The 24,036-nt window shown below is 41.7% G+C and overlaps 1 protein-coding gene across 4 annotated transcripts in view; it reads left to right on the forward strand.

Moving 5' to 3' along the window:
* The window catches only part of LDLRAD4 (low density lipoprotein receptor class A domain containing 4), a 319,552-nt gene that overhangs the window by 150,868 nt on the left and 144,648 nt on the right, over positions 1-24,036 (forward strand). For 3 of the 4 annotated variants that reach the window (XM_014446773.2, XM_014446774.2, XM_023745705.1), the window contains exon 4: positions 12,609-12,749. In XM_014446773.2, coding sequence (XP_014302259.1) covers positions 12,609-12,749 — 141 coding nt within the window. Of the gene's footprint in view, positions 1-12,608; positions 12,750-24,036 lie in introns of those variants that run through there. The other variant, XM_023745707.1, reaches the window with a different exon arrangement.

Here is a 24,036-nt window from a genome sequence, read left to right on the forward strand (position 1 = left end):
CTTCAGCACACTGGTCCCGTGGGGCTCATCCCACGGATGGTGAGGGGAGAACCACAGTTAGAAAAAGAGCTCAGGCCTTCAAGTTCCAAAATCCAAAGCAATATTCTGTCTCTCCAGCCTAATAAGTCCTTGCTAATTGCCACTTGCAAATAAAGAGAGACATTACATAATGCTGCAAATGTGTTTGTTAAAAACAACAATAAAAAAGAAAGAAAAAACTAGGCTTGCTGATTTGTCACCAGGAATATATCTATTTCCCCCCCCTCTTTTCCTGTCTCCACAAGCCACACACCAGAAGAGTATGTTGTTAGGTACAACTGTCCTAGTTATAACAGGCTCACATTTCTCTTTTGATTGGCTTGTGCAAGACTGTGGGCTATAGGTGCTTGCAGCTCAACCTTGGTGACGTGACCTCCACTAACCAGAAGTTAAAAGATTACTCTGGAAAAAGAGTGTGGCACTGGAGTTATTAGTAGCAGCCTGGGGAGTTGAGCAAATCCCCTGATTGATCTCAGCAGTTTTCACTGGCTCGGCATAATTTAACCTACTATTCAGAATTGATAAGGAAATGCCGATAATGCTATTGGTGTTCGAAGCCTTTTTAATAATGTCATTGATATTGGTGTAAGCATAGTGAGTCACCATTTGTCTAGAACTCTGGCAATTTTTGGCATTTGGGGAAAAAAGTTTCTGATTTGAAGGAGACTTAGGAAAAGCCTTATTTACCACATTTCCCATTCAGGTCTGACTCACCTGGTTCTCTGATCTGAGAGGGCTGTGTCCATGAGTATTCACATTCACTTCTCTGTCTCCACTTCTTTTTGCTGACCCACAGAAATCTATCCACAGAAATTCTTGGAGGCTGTTTCCAATGTGTGGACGTGAAGAGCTGTAGAAAGTCCTGTTCATGGGGGTCCCCCTCATGTGTCCTTTGTCTCTTAGGAAATCTGTGATCATCGACATTTTATAACTTCTGTGTATAATTTTTTCTGTGTGACAAATATATACACTTAAATTATCTTCCAGTGTTTATTGCCTCCTAATTTGGACATGTAGTAGAGACTAGTTTGTATGGTTTACTCAGCTTTAATAGCTTGAATTAACAAAGGCAAATGGGCCCTTCTGGCTAAACGTAGAACCAGTGTAGTGAAGCACGTACTGTTCTTTTTACATCTTTCTCTCCAGCTTGTATATCTGTGTAGATAGTGTGTGGTGAAAGCATAGACTTCATTTGCAAGTGAAAGAAAAAACTGAACCCCAAACTGCACTTCTCTCTTCCCCTCCTCCCAGTGTTTTTGATTCAATTTCAGTGGAAGCGATTATTAATCACCTACTATACTAGACACTGGGCATACAAATCTGTCATGTGTTCTGAGCTCAAGAGATCTCACCAGTGGGCGAGACAGACAAATAATGACAGCAACGTGACAAGTGCTGTACTGGAGAGATGCACGGTTGCCATGGGAACATAGAAGCAGCAATATTTAATTGTGGATGGGAATGGAAAGGATGGGGAAGGCTTTGAAAAAGGATGGGGACGGACATGAAAAATTTTTTTTAATGCAGAAAGGTCAGTAGGCATTTGTCAGGTAAGGAGGGGCAAGTCACTGTAGACAGGAGAAATAGTGTGCATCAAGGCACAGTGATGGGAAGTCATGGGTGCTTGAGAATGTTTTGGTGTGTAAGGCTTCCAGTGTGATATATAGAGGAGTTGGGAAATAAGGTGGGGAAGATGGCCAGGACCACATTAGGAGGAAGGATCTTAATATGCCTACCTAACAGGGACTACATTCTGAAGGTGAAGGAAATCTGTTGAAGAATTTCAAGTAGAAGAATGGCACGGTATTTATGATTTAGAAGTAACAATTTACTTTACAGAATAAACTTTTCTTCATTCAGCAAAGACTTTTTGAGAACCTATTACATGCCAGATATTGTTCTAGTCCTCAGAAAAGAAACAATATTGTAAAAATTCCGGACATTTAGGTGAACTTACAACCCAGTGATAGGAGATAGTAAACAAAAAAAAAGTTAATTCTGTGATTTATTAAAAGTTAAGTGCTATAGAAATAAGTAAGCAAGGAATGTAAATAGGGAGTCTTGGACATGGGTATGGAGGGTTACATTTTAAATCGGGTGCTTTGTTATATTGGAATATAAAGAAAAATTACGTTGGTTTGTATTTTTTATGAATTTGGTTTTAGTGTGTGTTTTAGGACTCAGATTCTATGTCACATTTGTTTCTATTTTAATTATTGTTGTTTTAGAAAATTGTTTACAGAAATCGTACTGAGAAAACCTCCCCTTTTGGCTATGAAATAGAATAAGAACTCAACTCCACGTCCACTTAGTGTATTTACTCCTTCAGTACTGTGGATAAATATAACAAGTTGGAATTTGGAGATGAGAAAGCTAAAGAGTAACTTCAGAACTATGTTCGAGGATGGTTATTTAAGTTAGGCCAGGTACTTCTATCTCCACTATTGACAGAACAAGATAAAAGGGGGTTAGCTTCAGCATTAAAGGCTTGGGTACAGACAAACATGAGTTTTCCATCGTGGTCATTTGTCCCCTGATGACCAATATGCCCATCAGGATGGTGCTGGGTCATCAAGTCACACCACACACAGAGCAAGCTCCCAACTGGGGGTACCCTCTGGGAAGAATTGAGCAGGAAGAGGAATTGTTCATTTCAGAAGGTAAAAATTTTATCAGCTAGTGTTCCATAGAGGAGGATGGGTTTTAAGACCCTAGTCCTGCTTATAATCAAATTAAGGTTGAGCAGAAATAGTATCTTTTTGGTTATTGGCTAGATAGGCAAAGGAATTCAGGAAATTCTTAATTAGCTCAGGGTACTATTCTTCATGAAGACCTAAATGAGCATGTTTCGGGCAAAAAAAAATTTTGTCCTTGTGGAACTTGAGATTCTAACCTGGTCTAAGTTGTCAGAAATATGTCATTTTCTCTAACAAAGCAGTGACCATGGATGGACATGGAGTGCAGGGCTAGAGGGTCCTACATCTCTCCTGCTCAAAGCAGGATTGTGAGATCAGTGAGAGCCTCCAGCTGATAACCAAGAAGGTCTCTCTATCTTTCCTCCCTCTAACGTATAGCATTGGAGGGAATACATGTGAATGGCCTTCGCCCACATTGATTCCTGGTCTCAAATTTGATTAGTTGCGGGAACCAAAAGCCATTATTTTAAGTACCTGAAGCTCTCCCTCTAGGAGATGAAGAGACAGCTCTGTCTGCCAGCATCCCTTACTGTCTCTAGGGCCATCTGTGTTGTGAGGGAGCTTTGAGACTTGTGTGGATGCGGCACCATGTTCAAGGGTGTGAATGGTGAGACCGTCAGCTTATTCTGGATGACAGTAGGGCTGAATAGGGCTTAAAGTGGGAAGCTTATTGGAGGGTGCAAAGAAGGGCTTCTAGAGAACCAATGAGGAAGTAAGACAAAAGAATAGGTAGCAGTCCTTCCTTGTTTGGGGCAAGGAACATTCTCCGTCCAGTAGAACATCCTAATATCCATTAAAAAAGCATAAAGATACCATCTCAAAATTTCCGTGTGGTTGGCAAAAGGAGACGGGGACCACAGGAGTTTCTGTAGCTGGCTCCCTGTCACACTTTGAGGTTTGATTTTTGTGGAGGTCACAGAAGGTAGATCTTTTCAAGAAGGGACATTTTATAAAGGGTGTGTGACAGTAGAGGCTCCCAAGCAGGCATCCATGAAAGGCTCAAGGCAAGAAACTGAGGCAGGCCCTAGCCGGTTTGGCTCAGTGGATAGAGCGTCAGTCTTCAGACCAAAGGGTCCCAGGTTCAATTCTGGTCAAGGGCATATACCTTGGTTGCAGGCTCCTTCCGGCCTGGGCCCTGGTCAGGCACATGCAGGAGGCAACCAGTCAATGTGTTTCTCTCACATCGATGTTTCTCTCTGTCTTTCCCTCTCTCTTCCACTCTCTCTAAAAGATCAATGGAAAAATATCCTCGAGTGAGGATTAACAACAACAACAAAAAACCCCACAACAAAACAAAACAACAACAAAAACCACACACACACACACACACACACACACACACACACACCAAAACAACTGAGGCAGTTTTTCCCCAAATAGGAAAATAACTAGCTGTGATCAACTTGAGGACAAGACTGGGTCAGCAACAGCATGAATCGGTAAATATTTGCCTTGCTACCTGGCTCCCAGGCTTGTTTGCAGACATTAAAATATAAGACAGGTGGAGAACTCAGTGTCCCTACCCAGTTCTCAGGGTGCTTAAAGCTGTGAGGGAAGGAGTTGGCTGTTCCCAGAATAAACAGTCCAATGCTTAAGCCAGACAGTGGGGTTTCTCTCTAAAACACATGGTGGCTGCACTGAGAGAGATCATTGTGATTTAGGAATTAGGCCAAATGAGTGGGAAGGGACAGATGGAAAAGCCTAAATATTTATGACATTGAAGACTAGAGAGAGAATGATTTCATACATGAAGGCCACAGGTAATTAAAAAAAACTATTGTGGCTAATAATTTTAACTAGTTATTTGTCTTAAAAATCTTATGTAATTGCTAATAATATATTTGAGTTTTTTGTTTCTAGTTTATCTAGTGAGGCTGTTTGTTCAGTTAGAGAAAAAGTTCTTTGCTCAAAGGATATTAGTAGTTAATAGTGGTTCCTATAAGAACCACCCAACAAGGTTTTACTTCCATTCATTGGTTTATTTAACAAATACATATTTTTTTAAAAATTAAATCTTTATTGTTCAGATTATTACAGTTGTTCCTCTTTTTTCCCCCTGTAGCTCCCTTCCACCCGGTTCCCACCCCACCCTCTGCCCTTACCCCCCCCGCCCCCCCCTCCACTGTCCTCATCCATAGGTGTATGATTTTTGTCCAGTCTCTTCCCACACCCCTTTCCCCCTGAGAATAGTCAGTCCACTCCCTTTCTATGCCCCTGATTCTATTATATTCACCAGTTTATTCTGTTCATCAGATTTTTTATTCACTTGATTTTTAGATTCACTTGTTGATAGATATGTATTTGTTGTTCATAATTTTTATCTTTACCTTTTTCTTCTTCTTCTTCCTCTTCTTAAAGAATACCTTTCAGCATTTCATATAATACTGGTTTGGTGGTGATGAACTCCTTTAGCTTTTTCTTATCTGTGAAGCTCTTTATCTGACCTTCAATTCTAAATGATAGCTTTGCTGGGTAAAGTAATCTTGGTTGTAGGTTCTTGCTATTCATCACTTTGAATATTTCTTGCCACTCCCTTCTGGCCTGCATAGTTTCTGTTGAGAAATCAGCTGACAATCATATAGGTACTCCCTTGTAGGTAACTAACTGTTTTTCTCTTGCTGCTTTTAAGATTCTCTCTTTGTCTTTTGCTCTTGGCATTTTAATTATGATGTGTCTTGGTGTGGTCCTCTTTGAATTCCTTTTGTTTGGGCTTCTCTGCGCTTCCTGGACTTGTAAGTCTATTTCTTTCACGAGGTAGGGGAAGTTTTCTGTCATATTTCTTCAAATAGGTTTTCAATATCTTGCTCTCTCTCTTCTTCTGGCACCCCCATAATTTGGATGTTGGTACGCTTGAAGTTGTCCCAGAGGCTCCTTACACTATCTTCATATTTTTGGATTCCTTTTTCTTTTTGCTTTTCCGGTTGGATGTTTTTTGCTTCTTCATATTTCAAATCTTTGACTTGATTCTTGCGATCCTCTAGTCTGCTGTTGGATCTCTGTATAATATTCTTTATTTCAGTCAGTGTATGCTTAATTTCTAGATGGTCCTTTTTCATATCCTCGAGGGTCTCACTAGACTTATTGAGGGTCTTACTAAATTTATCGGCGGTTTCTAGAAAATTCTTGAAAAGCCTTATAACTGTGGTTTTGAACTCTATATCCAGTAATTTGCTTTCCTCCATTTCTGTCATTTGTGACCTGTTTCTTTGTCTCCGCATTTTTTATACTTCCCTGTGTTGATAGAGTGGCTTTCTGTGCTAGGTGTCCTATAAGGCCCAGTGGCTCAGCCTCTCCAATTACCTGAGGTGGGCACTCTTGGTGCACCCCTTTGTGGGCTTTGTGCACAGTCTTGTTGTAGTTAAGCCTTGATTTTTGTTGGTATCACTGGGAGGAATTGACCTCCAGGCCAATTGGGTATGAGATTCAGCTGTGTCTACGGTGGGAGAACTTCTGTGCTGGAGACACCCTATGGGGCAAGACTTGCTTCAGTGGGACTTTGGTGCTCTCTGAGTCTGCCCCCTGAGTGTGTCCCTTATGGATCTGAGGAGTTGTAATCTGATGGTCCCACTCTGACCACTGGGTACACTGGCTCTTGGATCTCTAAGGAGGTGCTAATTTAGCCTCTGCCTGAGGCTACCCAGCAGGAGCTATGGAGAGTTCCTCTTCTTTGTTTGGGATTTGGAGGTGCCCATATGAGGCCCAGCTGTGAAGCAATGCAAGCTGCTGTGGGGCCTTGGGCCTTCTTTTGGAAGTTCTGGGTCTCTCTGACCCAGCTGCAGTTTGTTAGGTAATTTTCAGATTGCAAAGGGCCAGGCCTTTCATATGCAAAAGCCTCTGCGCACTGCTTGGGTGGGGCGGGGTCTCAGGGAATCAACAGGGCGGAGCAAGCAGCTATGGCTGCTCCTCAGTCCTGCCCTAAGAGGCCCCTCGTCTCAGTGTCCCGATAATCGCTACAAGTACCTCTGAGAGAAAGCTGCCCTCGAGTTCTGACCGATGCCAGACAGTCCAGTTTCTCCCTGTATGAGTCTGGGTCCCCAGAGACTCGCCTGGAACTGGAGTTCAGAGCAGTCAGGAGCTTGAGACTCCCTTCCGATTGAAAAAGACAACCTCGTCCTCAGTTGCCAGCCCTTTCCACACGCTCCTCCGTACCTCTGCACTTTACTTCCGCACCTCCTCTGAGTCTCAGTGTGCTTTTCTCTTTCCTTCTAGTTGTAGAATTTCCACTCAGCCAGCCTTCCTGTGATTCTGGATGATGTCTGTTTTGTCTTTTAGTTGTATTTTTGAAGTGGTTGTGTGAGGCAGCAATTTCAGGTGTTTACCTATGCCGCCATCTTGGTTTCTTTCTATTTAACAAAGATTTAATGAATGTTGTGTCATAAGCAGTCTAATAAGATGAGGCCTGTGTAACTTCATTGATGAAGACTTTAGCAGCAAAGTAGATAGAATTAAATGGAACATTTTTGTAGTGGAAAACATATCTGAAAACTAATCCAGATGTACACGAAAATGAAAATTGAAAGAGTAGTTAAGAGATAAGAAGGACAAAATTAAAAGTTAAAAAAATGTTGTCTTTTCACCCCTGTGGTCCCCACTTTGGGGCCCAGTTTTGTGCTGTAAAACACCAGTGCATCCATTTATGGACCTCATAACCTCTTTACCTCAGCTGCTCATGGAGAGGATATCTGTTAGTAGATAACTTAAAACTCTTGTTGAGTTTTGTGATTTATGCTGCTTACTCAGTGGAGCAAACTCACGGAGTAGTCTTGATGAATGCATATTAAATGCTTGATACTGTCTGGTTACCATTACATTCAAATACATTTGTTTTAAACCTATAGATGGAGAGCCATTAACAGTCCTCAGCAAGGCATACAAGGCCCTTCACGATTGGACGCCTGGCCCCTCAGTATTGCTTTCCCATAGCAGGGAGTGGGTCAAAATGAAAAGCTAGAACCCCCCTGGAAACATGCCTCTACTTCTCTGTGTGTCTTTCTCTATCTTGACCAATGTGCTTGTTACACGGGGGTTTCTTTTCCTTTGTATAAACCCATTGACCTTGGACCTTTCATGCACAGACATTTTAAAAAATGTCTGAGTGTATTAGTCCTTGGGCTCAAAGTTATTCATTCATTGTCTTTAAACATAGTAAAGAAACAGTGCTATTTTTCTAATTCAAGTCCTAAAGGACTTCACTGAATTTTAAAATGCCTGATGGTGTTTTGATGAAAGTTGGGCAGTTTTTAAAGCTGCTATAAAGGGTAGTTTTAGCACTTGAAATCTAAAGTCTGAAAGTACCTTGGACTTTTCCACTTATGGTTCTCAGAGAATTTCAGACATATTAAAATCTTTTCAGAACCCAAATCAGCACCACAATGGGAGTGATAAGCCATGTCATAAAATGGATTGAGTTTTTAATTTTTTTTATTACTATCTTCAATGGGAGGCTCTTCTATGTTAATCTTATTAAATGGGAAAATATCCTTTTATCATGTCATATTCATCTTTCTGAAGGACAAGTATTTCATAGCACCACTTAAGATATGACTTTGATTAAATGCTCGTGGGGTAACTTAATTCATTATACAGAATATAAACCTTCAAATTAAATTCCCTTTTGTTCCAAATTTATGACCAGGAAAGTCAATCTCCTCTTTGAGTGATGGGAGAGCATCATTAGTGATGCAGTGTCTTCAAGTGTGACTTCCCAGCATGCCCTGCAGATCGCTGTGTGACGTTAGATGGAGCCCACACAACTTCTGCAGATCTCTCCTCGGATTTCTAAGGGGATCAATGTTGATAATATGTGAGATATTAAGTCTTTACAGATTACTCAAAATGTATTTCTTACATTGAAAAATTCTGTAGGAGAATGTGCATATATCATCCTTATGCCATTCATATGTTGTCAAAGCTGACATTTGAGAAGAATAGCTTTAAGGATTCATCTTCCATTTCTGAAGATTTTCAAAACGTTATTTTCATAACTTGCTAAATCACTACTTTCTGGATACTGTAATTCTGGCTCCTTTTATAGAAAAATGACTCCAGTATTCCAACCTCACTGAAGGTTGAAATAGAAAATATCTGAGGAGCCCTTTTCCTTTTTTGATAACATTGGTATCTAAGATAGCCTTCATGTTATTGTACTACACCCTTTGATAGAAAGAGTGACAGATCCTCTGAGTCCTGAGAATCAAGAGGAAAGGCTCTTTCTGAATCATTGGAATGTCTACTACTATGGGCCAGTGAAGGCCCACCACCAAGCCTCTGGGTTCCTTGTCTCCTGGCACCTCATTTGCTTGGAGTTCCGTTTAGTGACCAGTTATTAGAACTCTCTTCAGTCACAGTCTTTCTCCTTTCCCCTGCATTTCTTTCTTTCTTAACCTATTAATTACTTTATTATTTTATTTTCCCCATCACCCACCCCGCAACCCCCACATTGTTGTCTGTGTCCATGACTTCTCTTTCTTTTCTGCTCAGTCCCTCCACCCCCACAACACTGCCTCTCCCCTGCATTTTTGGGTTCATGATTTTTATGTTTTAATCAGTTTTCCATTTTTATTGAACTTCACTTTTATGATTGGTAATCTTGTATCTTGAAGGCAAGTAAGCAGTGTGTATATATAAATCAATGAAAATATTATCTCTACACTAAGAAATATAAACTTACCTTGGTTATAGTAAACTTATTCATCTTAATTTTATTTTTAAAAATTTCTTTATTGATTAAGGTATTACATATGTGTCCTTATCCCTCCATTGCCCCCTCACCCCCCACTCATGCCCTCACCCCCCTGGTGTCTGTGTCCATTGGCTATGCTTATATGCATGCATACAAGTCCTTTGGTTGATTTCTCTCCCTTACCCCCACCCTCCCCTACCTTCGCTCTGAGGTTTGACGGTCTGAACGATGCTTCTCTGTCTCTGAATCTGTTTTTGTTCATCAGTTTGTTGTTCATTATATTCCACAAATGAGTGAGATCATGTGGTATTTATCTTTCTCTGACTGGCTTATTTCACTTAGCATAATGCTCTCCAGTTCCATCCATGCTGCTGCAAATGGTAAGAATTTATTCTTTTTTACCACAGTGTAGTATTCCATTGTGTAGATGTACCACAGTTTTCTAATTCACTCATCTGCTGATGGGCATTTAGGCTATTTCCAAATCTTAGCTATGTAAATTGTGCTGCTATGAACATAGGGGTGCATATATTCTTTCTGATTGGTGTTTCTAGTTTCTTGAGATATATTCCTAGAAGTGGGATCACTGGGTCAAATGGGAGTTCCATATTTAGTTTTTTGAGGAAACTCCATACTGTTCTCCACAGTGGCTGCACCAGTCTGCAGTCCCACCAGCAGTGAATGAGGGTTCCTTTTTCTCCGTATCCTCTCCAGCACTTGTCGTTTGTTGATTTGTTGATGATAGCCAGTCTGACAGGTGTGAGATGGCACCTCATTGTCGTTTTGATTTGCATCTCTCGGATGATTAGTGACTTTAAGCATGTTTTCATATGTCTCTTGGCCTTCCTTCTGTCTTCTTTTGAAAAGTATCTATTTAGGTCCATTGCCCATTTTTGATTGGGTTGTTTATCTTCCTTTTGTTAAGTTGTATGAGTTCCCTGTAAATGTAGGAGATTAAACCCTTATCGGTGATAACATTGGCAAATATGTTCTCCCATGCAGTGGGCTCTCTTGTTGTTTTGTTGATGGTTTCTTTTGCTGTGCAAAAGCTTTTTATTTTTATGTAGTCCCATTTGTTTATTTTCTCTTTAGTTTCCATTGCCCTAGGACAGTGGTTGGCAAACCGCGGCTTGCGAGCCACACGCGGCTCTTTGGCCCCTTGAGTGTGGCTCTTCCACAAAATACCATGTGCGGGTGCGCACGTACAGTGCGATTGAAACTTCGTGGTCCATGCGCAGAAGTCGGTTTTCGGAAAGGAGATAGACGAAACAAGTATACAAGACGAGTGTGGATGGGAGAGTTGGAAGGGGTCGACCTCAGCGAACGTACCTCAATCAGATTGAGGACGTTTTTAGCAAAGGCCAGCTTAGGAATACCCTAATTAAGTTAATAACAATGTACCTACCTATATAGTTTAAGTTTAAAAAATTTAGCTCTCAAAAGAAATTTCAATTGTTGTACTGTTGATATTTGGCTCTGTTGACTAATGAGTTTGCCGACCACTGGCCTAGGAGCAGTATCAGTGAAGAAATTGCATCGGCCTTATGTCTGAGATTTTGCTGCCTGTGGATTCCTCTAGTATTTTTATGGTTTCCCATCTTATGTTTAAGTCCTTTATCCATTTTGAGTTTATTTTTGTGTATGGTGTAAGTTGGTGGTCTAGTTTCATTTTTTTTGCATGTATCTGTCCAATTTTCCCAATACCATTTATTGAAGAGACTGTCTTGACTCCATTGTATTTTCATGCCTCCTTTGTCGAATATTAATTGAGCATAGTGGCTTGGGTCGATTTCTGGGTTCTCTATTCTATTCCATTGATCTATATGTCTGTTCTTCATCTTAATTTTAGAAACCTATTAATTCTTTACTTATAGGCTGTTAATGACTAAGTTTAATTTTTTTGTTATTCACAATGTACGTACTTTACTGAGAGTAGGTTTTAGGTTTTAATGTCAGAAATATTGGAGCCAGGATCTCAATTTTGAGGTTGGTGAATGATAGAAGTGTGAACTGAATGAGTCGATGTTGCTGTATGAATTTTAACAAAAATAGCTGTGGCAGACTACTCTGCCAATTCACAAAATGGCTGATTTTACAGTTGTGATGTGATACTCTATACAGGTCTTTATTTTGTGGCTGAGATCATATCTGTGAAAACTAAGGCTTTAAAAAGAGTGTAGGAAAAATTGAGAACAACTATTTGTTGGCTCCCCCCACACACTTTATTGTGATATAATTGACATATTACAACATGTGTAAGTTTAAGGTGTACATGTTGATTTGATACACTTATTTATTGTACAATGACAACCACCATAACATTAGCTAAAACCTGCATCATGCCACCTAATTACTATTTCTTTTTTTTGGTGGGAAGAACATTTAAGATCTACTCTTTTAGTGACTTTCAAGTACTTTTTATGCCTTTGAACTAATAAAATGTTGGTTCTACCAAGTGAATTAATTCTGGTCTCTGAGATGCAGATTTATTCTCCTGGAAGTCAAGATTGAACATTTTTTTAAAAAATATATTTTATTGATTTTTTACAGAGAGGAAGGGAGAGGGATAGAGAGTTAGAAACATCGATGAGAGAGAAATATCGATCAGCTGTCTCCTGCACACCCCCTACTGGGGATGTGCCTGCAACCAAGGTACATGCCCCTGCCGGAATCGAACCTGGGACCCTTCAGTCCACAGGCCGATGCTCTATCCACTGAGCCAAACCAGCTAGGGCGAGAGGTTAAATATTTTGCTCAGAGCTTCACATCATCTAGTGACAAGTTGAAAATAAAATGTATGTGCCTCCTTTTACCAAGCCTGAGCCCCCAAGTTCTGCCGTAGCCTCAGCGCTGGAGACATGGAAAAATAACACGGGCTTTTTCAAAGAAACTAAGAGCCTCATAGCTATGACTTTTGCTGGCAAGTCATGGGAAGAAAGCACCTGTGTTACTCATTTTGTGGGATAGAGACGTGCAGGGAGTAATGTATGGCAAGTGCCCCTGGCGCACTGTCCTGTGCATTGCCTAGAAGGAAGGTCCTTACTAAGAGAGCCCTTCTCTGAGTTCGGTTTCCTGGGATCTCCAGGTAGACTGAGTTCCCAAACGGTCATGGCATGCAAATGGGGAAGAAAGAAATAACTCGAGTATCACACTTGCATTGATGACTGCATGCTTTCCCTGTACTTTTTCAGAGTGCAAATTCACCTGCACCAGCGGTAAATGCTTGTATCTTGGTTCACTGGTCTGTAACCAACAGAACGACTGTGGGGACAACAGTGATGAAGAAAACTGTCTCCTGGTGACAGAACATCCACCTCCGGGCATCTTCAACTGTAAGTCCCTCCTACTCACCTTGGCATCATGAAGTGTGATTGTGTTTTGGAAATGGCTAGGAGGCAGGGTAATGTGGAAATGGGAAGGATGTTGTTGGTTTTTTTTTGGGGGGGGGTAAGAAAAGAGATTTGCGTTTTCACAAACGGAATGCTTTTTCTTTTAGGTTAGGAAGATGGTGTGTTTAAAAGTGGGAAATGTATTCTATTTTCAGAGATGGCCAGTGGCACTATAGGATGAAATACGCTTTTGCTGCTTTAGAAGCACTGACTGGATTCCATGAAATAAAATATTGATTTAGTATTCTTCCCATCCGTTTTGTAGAATTGTTTAAAGAGTAATTTTAAACAATTTAAAAAGAATTTTAAATAAGCAAAGGAAGATATGTGGAGAGTTCATAATTAATCATGTGTTAAAATAATAAAATAGACAAAATTATATTGGACTTTCAAAAAAGGTTCTAACCGTGTGTTTTTCTATTTAAAACTGGATGGAAAGCAACTTACGTGAGGTGTTTACATGTGTGAATCCCAAGGCTAAGGCTGAGCATTTCTTGAACTTGAAAAGGTGAAATTATAGTTTGTGGTTTATTGTTGTGTGTTTTTATCTCATGGTTTTTATGAAGAGGAGAATGAGAGAAGGAAGCTTTGAAATCCTGCTGACCTTCCCTGAGGAAAAGTGGCTGCTTGTTTCCTTGGGCTCAGTGAAGTGGGTTGAGGGTGAGAGAATGTTTTGCATAGAATGCCCTGGAGGAATGTTTACAGCACTGATGCTCTTCGTGGGGTTTTCTGATATTTGTTTTTATTTACAGCTTTAACATTTTTGTTATGAAGTGTAGACTACATAAATATTGATACTGTAATGTGAAATGGGAAGAGATTTTTAAAAAGAAACACTTTTCTCTATTCCTCCTATATTGTTAGATTGGGGGAAAGCTCAGTAAACGACTGTGCCTAGTGAATTTTGAGCCTGCTATCTAATGCTTATTAAATCCAAGAGTCTAATAGTGCGATAGTTTTCCTCAAGTTTTTCTGTTGCATCGGTTTGCCTTTTCTTAGAGTCCCATCTCTACCTTCAGAAGACAAAGTTAGGTGTGTGCTTTCTTGGTATTTGGTCCGTGTTTCCTCTGGTGATGTTTTGTGCAATAGCCTTTGCAGTCATCAGCACTGTCGCTTGCGTAATGCAGCTTGCCTAGATGCAGAGAAGGGGGCCCGGAAGTGACTGTCCTGCCTGCTTTGAGCCAGGCTGCTGGTTGGGGATCCTGGCCCTACCCAACAGTCGGGCAGCTCTGTGGCCTTATGCACAATGGGTCATAAAAATGGGTAACGTGAGGATTAGCGGGGATGGTCCACTAAAACAATTAGAACAGAATCGTTGCTAGTACTAAGCTCTTGATATAGGTCAGCGAGACTTAAGCCAGGGGAGTGGTCTTAGAAGGAGAAGAGCAATGTAAAGGCATTTTCTTGTTCTGTTTTCTCTAGACTTGAGTAACAGCAAACACAGATATGATAAGCTATGGGGAGACTATTAGGACTGTGTGTGGTATCTTGACTGGATTCAAGAGTTCAGTGTAAAAAGCGAGCAGACAAAACCTTTGGCCCTCTGCCCTACGGCACTTCACAGACCGTTTCTCTGAATCTTACAGGTGCTTCTCCTTCATTTCAGGGTCCTTCACTGTGGTCCTCCTATTGTATTGAATCCCTTCCTTTTCCTTTCCTTCCTCCCTTTCTCATCAGTATTCTTTGCTAGTTTTAAAAGCCTATTTTGAGATATTTATAAATTTTTTTTTATAAATGTGAATATTTAACTTTTCTTAGGAGCAGGTGAAGCAGTTACATCTATAAATGGTTCAGTGTTGCTCAGGCAGCTACAAGAGTGCCTTAACAGAGGAATCTAAAGATCCTGTTGGCAAATTATTAGTTCCTTTGTTGAGATATAAATAGAACTTGTTGTGTCCTTAGAGCTAAAATGGGAGACTATTTACAATGTGCTTTTTTTTAAAAAAGAAGACTGGAGAGCTAGGAGATAGGGTGACAAAAGGCAAGACCATGGCTGTGGCTTCAGGTTGACTTGGATTCAAGTTTCAGCTTATAGAAGTGATTGGACCCCTTTAAGGCTTAGTTTCTCTGTCTGTGAAATGGGAATAATCTCTGCCATATAAGGATTCTTTGAGTATTTAAGTGAAATAATATACATGAAGAGAGTAGTCTATACCAGTGGTCGCCATCCGGTGGTCCGCGTGAGGTCCAAACGGTTGGCGACCGCTGGTCTATACAATACATTATCCCCACTCATTGTGTGGCCATTTCTTGGGGAGGTAGAACAAGAGAGGTGTATCATCTCTCTTCATGCCAGAGCCATTTTCTTATGTAACAGGAGTTTCCATGTGTTCAAAGGTGAGATCATCCTCAGAGGGTCTGGATGTTTCCCACTTATCCTGTCCCCTGGGGAAGGCCTCCGAGCTGAAGGTGGCTTGCTGTGATCTAGCCAGCAGCCCCCCTTACACTGCTTTCCTCTGATTCTCTCAAGCACCAGAGGGAGCTAGGCTCACTTGTTACGTTGAGACATGCATTCTGATTTGTCGTAGCTGGTCTGTTCTTTATGGTCAGGCACCACTGGGAAAGCGCATAGCTTCTCTGCTCTTTGATGATGCTAGAGGGTGATCTAATATTGAATGAGTATATTCTCTTCCCGATACCCTGTTGTGCAAGAGTACAGAGTAAATAAAGGATATTTTACTTCCTATTAATAGCTGTGTAATGAGGCTTAGAGGCTCTCCATTCATAAGTGGGTTTTAATGTATCTACCAATATGTTTCCTGCAGCAGATGGACAACATGCCCTTCATGGAATGCCAACTCTGATGAGAAAGCTCACTTTTCTTTCCACCTTGAGAACTTGAAGTGCTACAGGATTTCTTGTGTATAAAACGTTGCATTCCAGAAACACAAATAGTGATTCTTCCCTGCTCCTCTATGTGAACAAGATTTGTTTACTGGGTGTGCTTTGTTTCCACCTGGAGGAAGCACTGTGTTCTGCTGTTTGATTGCACAAACGATAAAGCAAGGTGGACTCTTCTGGGTTTCCAGATGAGCTAGAATCAGCTTTCTGCCTGTACTGTTGGCTGTGGGCATGTGCCATAGCTCAGATGTCTTGGTCTTCTCTGTCTCTCATTTGATATTTTCTGAAATTTAGCATGAATTAAGGTTAGAGAGAAAATGTTACTGTCATTTGTGAAGTCAGCAATACAATGATAATAGAAGCCCTAAACCCAATGGTTTTATAACCGAGCCATAAACCTTAGGTTTGGTTACCTGCGGCAATGAAAGCCAAACTCACGAGGCAAGTTCTGGTGCAAAAGGAAAGAGACTGTACTCAGGAACCACATGACCTGGGAGAACGGTGGACTCCCTTCTCAAAGATAATCCCATCGTTCTCTTTCTCAAAGATCATCTCTCTTCCTGCTCAAGCCTGCTGTTCTTATAGGCATAGAGAGGGGAGGGCTTTTTTCTCTCTATTCAATTATCTTGCTAGCTTTTGGCATGCTCAATGTAAGAGCCACCCCAGTGTCATCTTGGCCAATGGGAGAGACTCCCTGGCATGCCCTGACTGTCTAGATTCTAAAGTAACAGTTTCACTTGCTTCTCTACTTAACTCTGATCAGGCTGTCTGTTGACTGAGACTAGTTTATTTTTTTGTGAGCCCCAAAGGGTTTTGCACAGACTTGGAGGACTGGGCTGGTGTTGATTATCTCACAAAGAAAGAGTTTTGCTGGATTCATCTTTTTACAGAAGAGAGAATTGTCAGCCTAAATTGTTAGCTTTTCTCATGACTGCTGCCTCAAAATATTGTACTTTTGAGCACTAAAAATACAAACCATACAAATAAAGTTATTTATTTACATAGCTTATTCCAAAAATAAAATTTAGTGTCTTCTGTAGTTATTATACCAGGCATTGTGGGGGATGAAGGAAAACATAAACTCTCTTATCAAGGTGATGATACTCGAGTCAGGGAATTGAAAGATACAGGTATAAAGATAACTGAAAATGAACACAGAGTATATAGAACTAAGCAGTTCCAGCAATTCTTGGTTTAGGAGTTTAGAGAGAATCATTCTGATTGGACTTCGTAGTCATGGTGGCTTTTTGCAGGAGGCATACTGGGTATCATGGAGAAGACAGTGTCAGAATGGAGAGTAGCCAGAGTGCAGGGAGAGTGAGGGTGGATGCCTTGATTCTGAAGGCCTGGGTTGGAGGCAGCCTGAGATAAAGTTGGAAAGGTGGGTTGGACCCATAGGGAAAAGCCAATAGGTCATGCTACATCTTCTTCCCTTGTCTCTAAAAAGAGACAGACTGCCTGGGGGGTCCGATGTCATGCTTAGGGGAGAGCTACATAGCCTGCCTGTCGCCCTGGGTGATGCTCACATTGCTGCTACCAGCCTTTTCTGCCTCACTATTCCTATCAAGCAGAGTGTTTCCTGTTATACTACATTTTCAAAGACCCTTTACCATGTCTTGGTGGGGGAGAGCAGAGATCCCCTGACTTGCTAGAAGCAATAATTGAGGATCCAAAGCACACAAAGAGCTGTGTACTTTGAAAGTGTTGGCAAAAACAGACCTTCCTTAAGCAATCACTGCTATGAAATTCATGCTACTAGACTATAAGAGTAAGCCCACAGTTGACATGAAACCAGCAGTCAATTAGACAACTTTTACTTTCAGCTTCAGTGGAACTTCTGATTCAGGGAAATTAGGAGTTAGGGAGTTCCCATTCCTACTGAAGGGGAGAATTGCTTCTTTCTCTCTTTTAAAAATATATTCAATTACAGTTGACATTCAGTGTTATTAGTTTCAGGTATACAACATAGTGGTTAGACATTTATATAATTTACAAAGTGATCCCCCAGATAATTGTAGTACTTACCTGGCAACATACATAGCTTATTACAGTATTAATAACTGTATTCCCTATCCTGTACTTCACAGCCCCACAATTATTTTGAAACTACCAATTTGTACTTTTTAATCCCTTCTCTTTTTTCACCCAGACCCCCAGACCTTCCTATCTGGAAATCATCAGTTTTTCCTCTGTATTATGAGACAGTCTCTGTTTTGTTTGTTTATTATGGTTTTTTTTGATTACACATATAAGTGAAATCACATGTTATTTGTCTTTCTCTGTCTGTCTTATTTAACTTAGCATAATAACCTCTAGGTCAGTGGTTCTCAACCTTCCTAATGCCGCAACCCTTTAATACAGTTCCTCATGTTGTGGTGACCCCCAATTTCATTGTTACAAATTAAACATAATTAAAGCATAGTGATTAATCACAAAAACAATATGTAATTATATATGTGTTTTTGGATGGTCTTAGGCGACCCTTGTGAAAGGGTCGTTCGATCCCCAAAGGGGTCGTGACCCACAGGTTGAGAACCACTGCTCTAGGTCCATCCATGTTGGCACAAATAAGATTTCATTCTTTTTTATGGCTGAATAATATTCCAGTGTATATATGTACCAACTCTTCTTTATCTAATCATCTATTGATGGGCACTTGGGTGGCTTTCATATCTTGGCTATAGTAAATAACACTGCAATGAACATAAGGGGGCATATATATTTTAAAATTAGTGTTTTGGATTGCTTCAGATATATACCCAGAAGTGGAATTGCTGGAACATATGGTAGTTCTATTTTTAAGTCTTTGAGAAAGCTCCATACTGTTTTCCACAATGGCTGCACCAATTTGCAATCCCAACAGGTATGAGGATTCACTTTTTTCTACATCCTCTCCAACACTTACTGTTTGTTGATTTATTGATGATAGCCGTTTGATAGGTTTGCTGTGGTTTTAATTTGCATTTCTATAATGATTAGTGACATTGAGCATCTTTTCATATGTCTATTGGCCATCTGTATGTCCTCTTAGGAGAGATGACTATTCATGTCCTCTGCCCATTTTTTTATTTGGATTATTTGATTTTTCAGTGTTAGGTTGTATGAGTTCTTTATAAATTTTGGATATTAACCCCTACCGGATGTATCATTGGTGAATATTTTTTCCCATTCAGTAGGTTGTGTTTTTGTTTTGTTGATGGTTTACTTTGCTGGACAAAAACTTTTTAATTTGATGTAGTCCCAATTGTTTATTTTTTCTTTAGTTTCCCTTGCCCAAGGAGATATATAAGAAAAAATATTGCTAAGAGAAATGTCAGAGTTTACTGCCTATTAAAGACTTTCTTCAATGTAAGTCTTTAATCCATTTTGAGTTTATTTTCATATGTGGTGTGAGAGGTAATCTAGTTTAATTTTTTGTATGTATATGTCCAATTTTCCCAACACCATTTATTTGAATATACTGTCTTTACCCCATTGTATGCTCTTGCCTCCTTTGTCATATATTAATTGACCTTTTTTCTCCGCTCATTAGTGGGGATACTTCTATAAATAGAAATTCCCATCAACTATGTGATTATCATAAAAGTAGATATCATATAGGATCAGTCTTATTAATAATAAGAAAACCCCTATTAGCATTCAGTGAGATTGTCTTATGTGTCATTATGAACTGATGAATTACTATACACTTGATGTATACATGGGACCTTTTTAGAAATCCCCTCTGTGAACTTGGATGACCAACTCCCAGGTCTTATCCAGGATTCTGAGATTCCCATGGTCTGTTTAATTTCAAGAGTGCAGGGTTTGATCCCAACCCACAGTCCCACAGCACCTGGGAGCCTCATGAGCTCACCCTCTCACACCTGCTCATCACCTTACCGGGTTTATCTTTCCTTTTCCTCGCATGCACTCTCAGCTTCCTCTGTCCTTTGTCATCACCTGTCTACCTCTGACTTCCCGGTGGAGATCAAACAAACAATCTGTTATTATGAAGGCTCATAGTTATGAGTCCTCCAGAAACAATTGTTTGTATGACAGTTTTTAATTGATATACAGATGATGTTCATCTTGGTCTCATTTTGGATTTTCAAATAGATTACAAAAAATTAACCCAGGAGTCCCAGGGTATCAGGGGTTATTAGTTTTGTTGAGTTCCTTTGATTTTCCTCCACTAACTGATAAATCACTACTTACGTGACCTGGGGGAAGTCATTTCCTCTCTCAGTTTTACTTTCCACATCAGAAGTGTGAGTATGATGACAGCTGACCCGAGAGATTGTGTGGCTCAAGCTTGGTGGGACTCAGTGAGCAGAGCAACTCTGTTTCTGCTCTTACTCTTCCTATTAACCTGCTGTGAACACCAAGAGGCCTTCTTGGCCAGACGTGGGATTTTAACCCCTAATTTCCCACTGGATCTTGTCTGAGCACTGTAGGCCACATGCAAATACAAATATTGTATTTGTTCCCGCTTTGTTTTTTTACTTCAAAATAAGATATGTGCAGTGTCTTGATGATGCTGACTACAGGGATGGTGGGTGAGGATCTCCCATGGTGTTGTGTTGTTGGGCTCTGAAGATTCCATCTGTTTATTTAGTTTGAGGACCCCTGCACTGGATCTTGTCTGAGCACTGTGGCCCCTTCAGACTCCTTCAGCTGGGGCATGGGAGCATGGTCCCTTTTTCAACTAAAAGAAAAAAAAAGAGAGAGAGAGAGAGAGATCATGACAAAACAATTACTGATTTGTGTGAAAATGATCCAAGATGGTATTACAAACAAGGGGAGTGGAGGGTAGGCATCTCTTACTTAGACTGAGCCTGATCAGCCTGCAGGTGCTCACTGGCAACCTGGGTATATTTTTTGGGGGAGGGGATGCCCCAGAGGAGGCACTGGCAGGGCTCACCGCTCCTTCACTGCCAAAGAGGAGGCTCCCCCCAATCCTTGGGTTTGCTGCCTTTGTTTCACCAAACCGGTTTTCTGACCAATTAAAATCGTATAGGGTCTTGAAAGGCAATTCTGCCTTTTCAAATAAACAAAGGCAGAGAACAAATGGGAGGGAAAGTTTCAATAAATTCTTAGGCATCATTTCCTCCTGCTGTGACACTAAATTTACGTGGATAAAAACAACCTCTTAGATTTACATTTTGATTCTGTTACTGCTTTCATGTGTGTGGGGCTGTCCCCCTTCAGATGAAATTTATCCACTTCTTTAAATATTTAGTAGTCTAGCGTGGATGTTAATGAAAGTCTGGCAGTGCTATTTTGAGAATTGCAACAATGATAGTAATTTTCAGTGTCAGATTCCTGCTTTGCAAAGGGAGAGAGGGATGGGAGGAGGAGGAGGTAAAAATGTTTCAGTTCTAATAGAGTTTGCCATCCGCTGGGCTGTGCCAGACAGATGGGTCATGAATACTGTCTAGACGCTCTGCCTGAGCGAAGCCGCGGTCTCTAAGGACGCGAAATGAGACGCTGGCTTAAGTAACTGGGGAAAGTCAGGGCAGGCTCTCCTGTAATCAGATAGAAATCAATGCTGATCTGCTTCCTGGGGGAGGCCGGAGGGAGGGGAGTCTAGGTTCCTAGGGGGTGTTAGGAGAAAACGCCCTCTGATCCCGATCAATTTTAGTGAAAACGTGACTAGTATTAGGCATTAGGGAGAATGGGAACGGAGAGGTGTAGCATGGTAACGCTATTGAATTAAACTGTACGCAGCCACAGGATGCGGGATGATTTCATTCAGACGTGGTCCTTGAAAGGCCAGAGAAGAGCAGAAACCGAGGACGTCTTCTTGTGTCATGAAAACAAGAACCCAGACTATCGGGTGACCTGCATTAATTGTGTGGATTGATGAGCCTGGTACTGCTCCAGTCGAGACGGTCTGTCCTGACTGTTCGTTTTCTTGGGGTTAGCCTCTTAATTAGGAAAGGTTTCAGAGACTCGCCTGGGTTGCTTTCATTTCGGAGGGGTCTCAGAACTTCCCAAAGCTGGTTCTCATCACAGGCAGCTCTGCCGATGGTGCTGTGGGGAATGAGCCAAAATCTCACAAGCACCCTGCGTGGCTGCACTGGGTACACGGACACGTCTGGTGGGTGTAAAACTCGGTGTTTTCCTTGGTGCCAGGGACGGAGTTTACGTGACAGAAGTAGTGAGTTTCTGCATATCACAACTCACTATCGAAATGTGGTGGTGGGAGGGGAAGGAGATGCTGGCATCAGGGTGAAATGATGGGGGAAGGCAAGGAGAGCATGCCAGCTCAGGGGGGAGGGCTTCATTGTCAATAGTCACATATTTGCCTTGGAAGGGACTGATCTTTGAGAAATCACGAAAATAAAGCTGAAATTCAACTGTCATGTGATGAGACCTCTCCTGCAGAGGTGGGGGGGACCCCCTGAGGGTCAGGCCTCTGAATTAACCATCTGGGCTCATAGCTCTGTTAGTCCTGTCTCAATGGAGATGCCAGGATAGGCTTTTAATTTGGGGGAAATCTCCAGCCATCTAAACTTAGCAATAATCATTTTTTTTTCATTCCTTCATTCATTCTCATTATGTCCTACAAGCTCACAGCAGAGGGAAAAGTAGATGGTTTTTGCTTCTTCCTTCCCAGAAAGAAGAGGAAAATCAAAGATGAGAAATAGTCTTAACGTACACATTTCCCGGAGAGGAGAGAAAGAGAACCGTGTTCAAGAGCTGCAGCCATAAGCAGTGAGCAAGTCTGCCTTGTTCCAAGCGGTTCTCCGTCCCAAAAGGGGTCTTCTTTCCCTAAAACTCCTGTCTGCTGTCCCCTCAGGCTCTTACACTCAGGGCATAAGCTCTCCCACCCTTTGGATAACCTGTAAGGAGCATCCATTTGTGGCAACAATGCGTAAGGTGGGAATGTGATGCCAGCATCCACTGACAGCCTCTGGGTCTGGAAGGCGAGCCCAGCACTTGGCAGAACCCCAGCAGCACCTTTCGGTCCTGTTCACGTGTAAGCAGGGGAACAAAACATGCATCTGCCTACTTCACAGGCTCCAAAGGTTTCCTGGGTGATCCGTGGGCTCATGGACGTGCCTTGGCTAGGAGCATGCACCATTGTTCCTCTGCTTTGAGAAAAGGCACCTGCCCTCACATTGGCACACACCTGTTCTGGAAGGGGTGACTGGGCACGTTGCCTTTTTATTTTTACCTCTTTATCTTTAGTGGGGGTTCTTGGCTTCCTTTATTCATTTGATTTTTTAAAAAAAGAGAAAGAAAAAGGCACTTGAGTTAAACTTCTGACCCGTTTCTCCTTCGCTCCTGGGGGGAAGGCCCACATTTTATTCCTGGTGAGGTGCAGCGGTGGGGCGTGCGGCCGGCAGCCTCTGCAGTCGGTCTGGGTTTGCAGCAGGCAGCAGGCAGCAGGCAGCAGGCAGCAGGCAGCAGGCAGCAGGCTGGAGCACAGTGGTGGCTCTCCCTGCCATGGGGGCGGAGCGGGGGTGAGTGGCTGAGCCAGGCAAAGATAATGATTTGTCTGCTAGGACTTGATTTAGGTCTGTGTCTGTGACATGACAAAAGGGTAACCAAGAAAAATGCACCCCTCAGAGAGACCACCCCCCTTCTATTAAATGTGCTTAGAAGACAGAAATGTCAAGTGTGTCTTTTCCATGGGGAGGTGGGTTGGCATGAAACCAAGTTTTAAATGCCAATCTGACCTTAAAAAATGGAAAGTGTTCACTGTCTTGGCGCCACCAGGGCATCCTGTAGGGCTGCCAAGGGCCAGTGCACTGCCACCTCATGATCTTGTAGTTCCGTGTCCGTGTTTGTTCTCATGTAGGGACATTTAAATCTGGAAATGACAGGAACTGATGGCCATGCAGTTAGCTTTTTCCAAAAAAATAGATGCCAGGACTGATCAATTTTCAGAAGTTGTTGAAAGAGAATGAGTGATTGAAAGATAATGTCTGGACAGGAGGCTGGAGAATGCTCTAGAAAACATGTTTGGGTTTGTTATTTGCAGAAAACGATGTCTCAAATAGTAGCAACAAGTCTCTGTATTTCATGGGGAGTATTTTTGTGAGTGTTGAATATGTGGAAGACATAGGACTGGGTGATGGGTTGGCTGTACAGGGATGATGGGAGTGATGCAGAGTAAAGCATGGATGGAGGTAGTGCAGAGCATACAACAGGAATGGGGTAGATGCAGAATTTACAGGAGGGTTGGGAGTGGTGCAGAGTGTACAGGGGGAGTAGGAGTAGGGGCAGAGTGTACAGGGGGCGTAGGAGTAGGGGCCGGGTGTACAGGGGAGTAGGAGTAGGGGCAGGGTACAGGGGGAACGGGGGTGGTGGTGGTGCAGTGTTTACAGGATGTGGTCTCTGCTCTCCAGGTTTTGCATCTGAGCTAAAGCACACACTTGGGAAGATCCACAAAGGTTTG

Source organism: Myotis lucifugus, unplaced genomic scaffold, assembly GCF_000147115.1.
Source record: "Myotis lucifugus unplaced genomic scaffold, Myoluc2.0 scaffold_572, whole genome shotgun sequence".
Classification (NCBI taxonomy): domain Eukaryota; kingdom Metazoa; phylum Chordata; class Mammalia; order Chiroptera; family Vespertilionidae; genus Myotis; species Myotis lucifugus.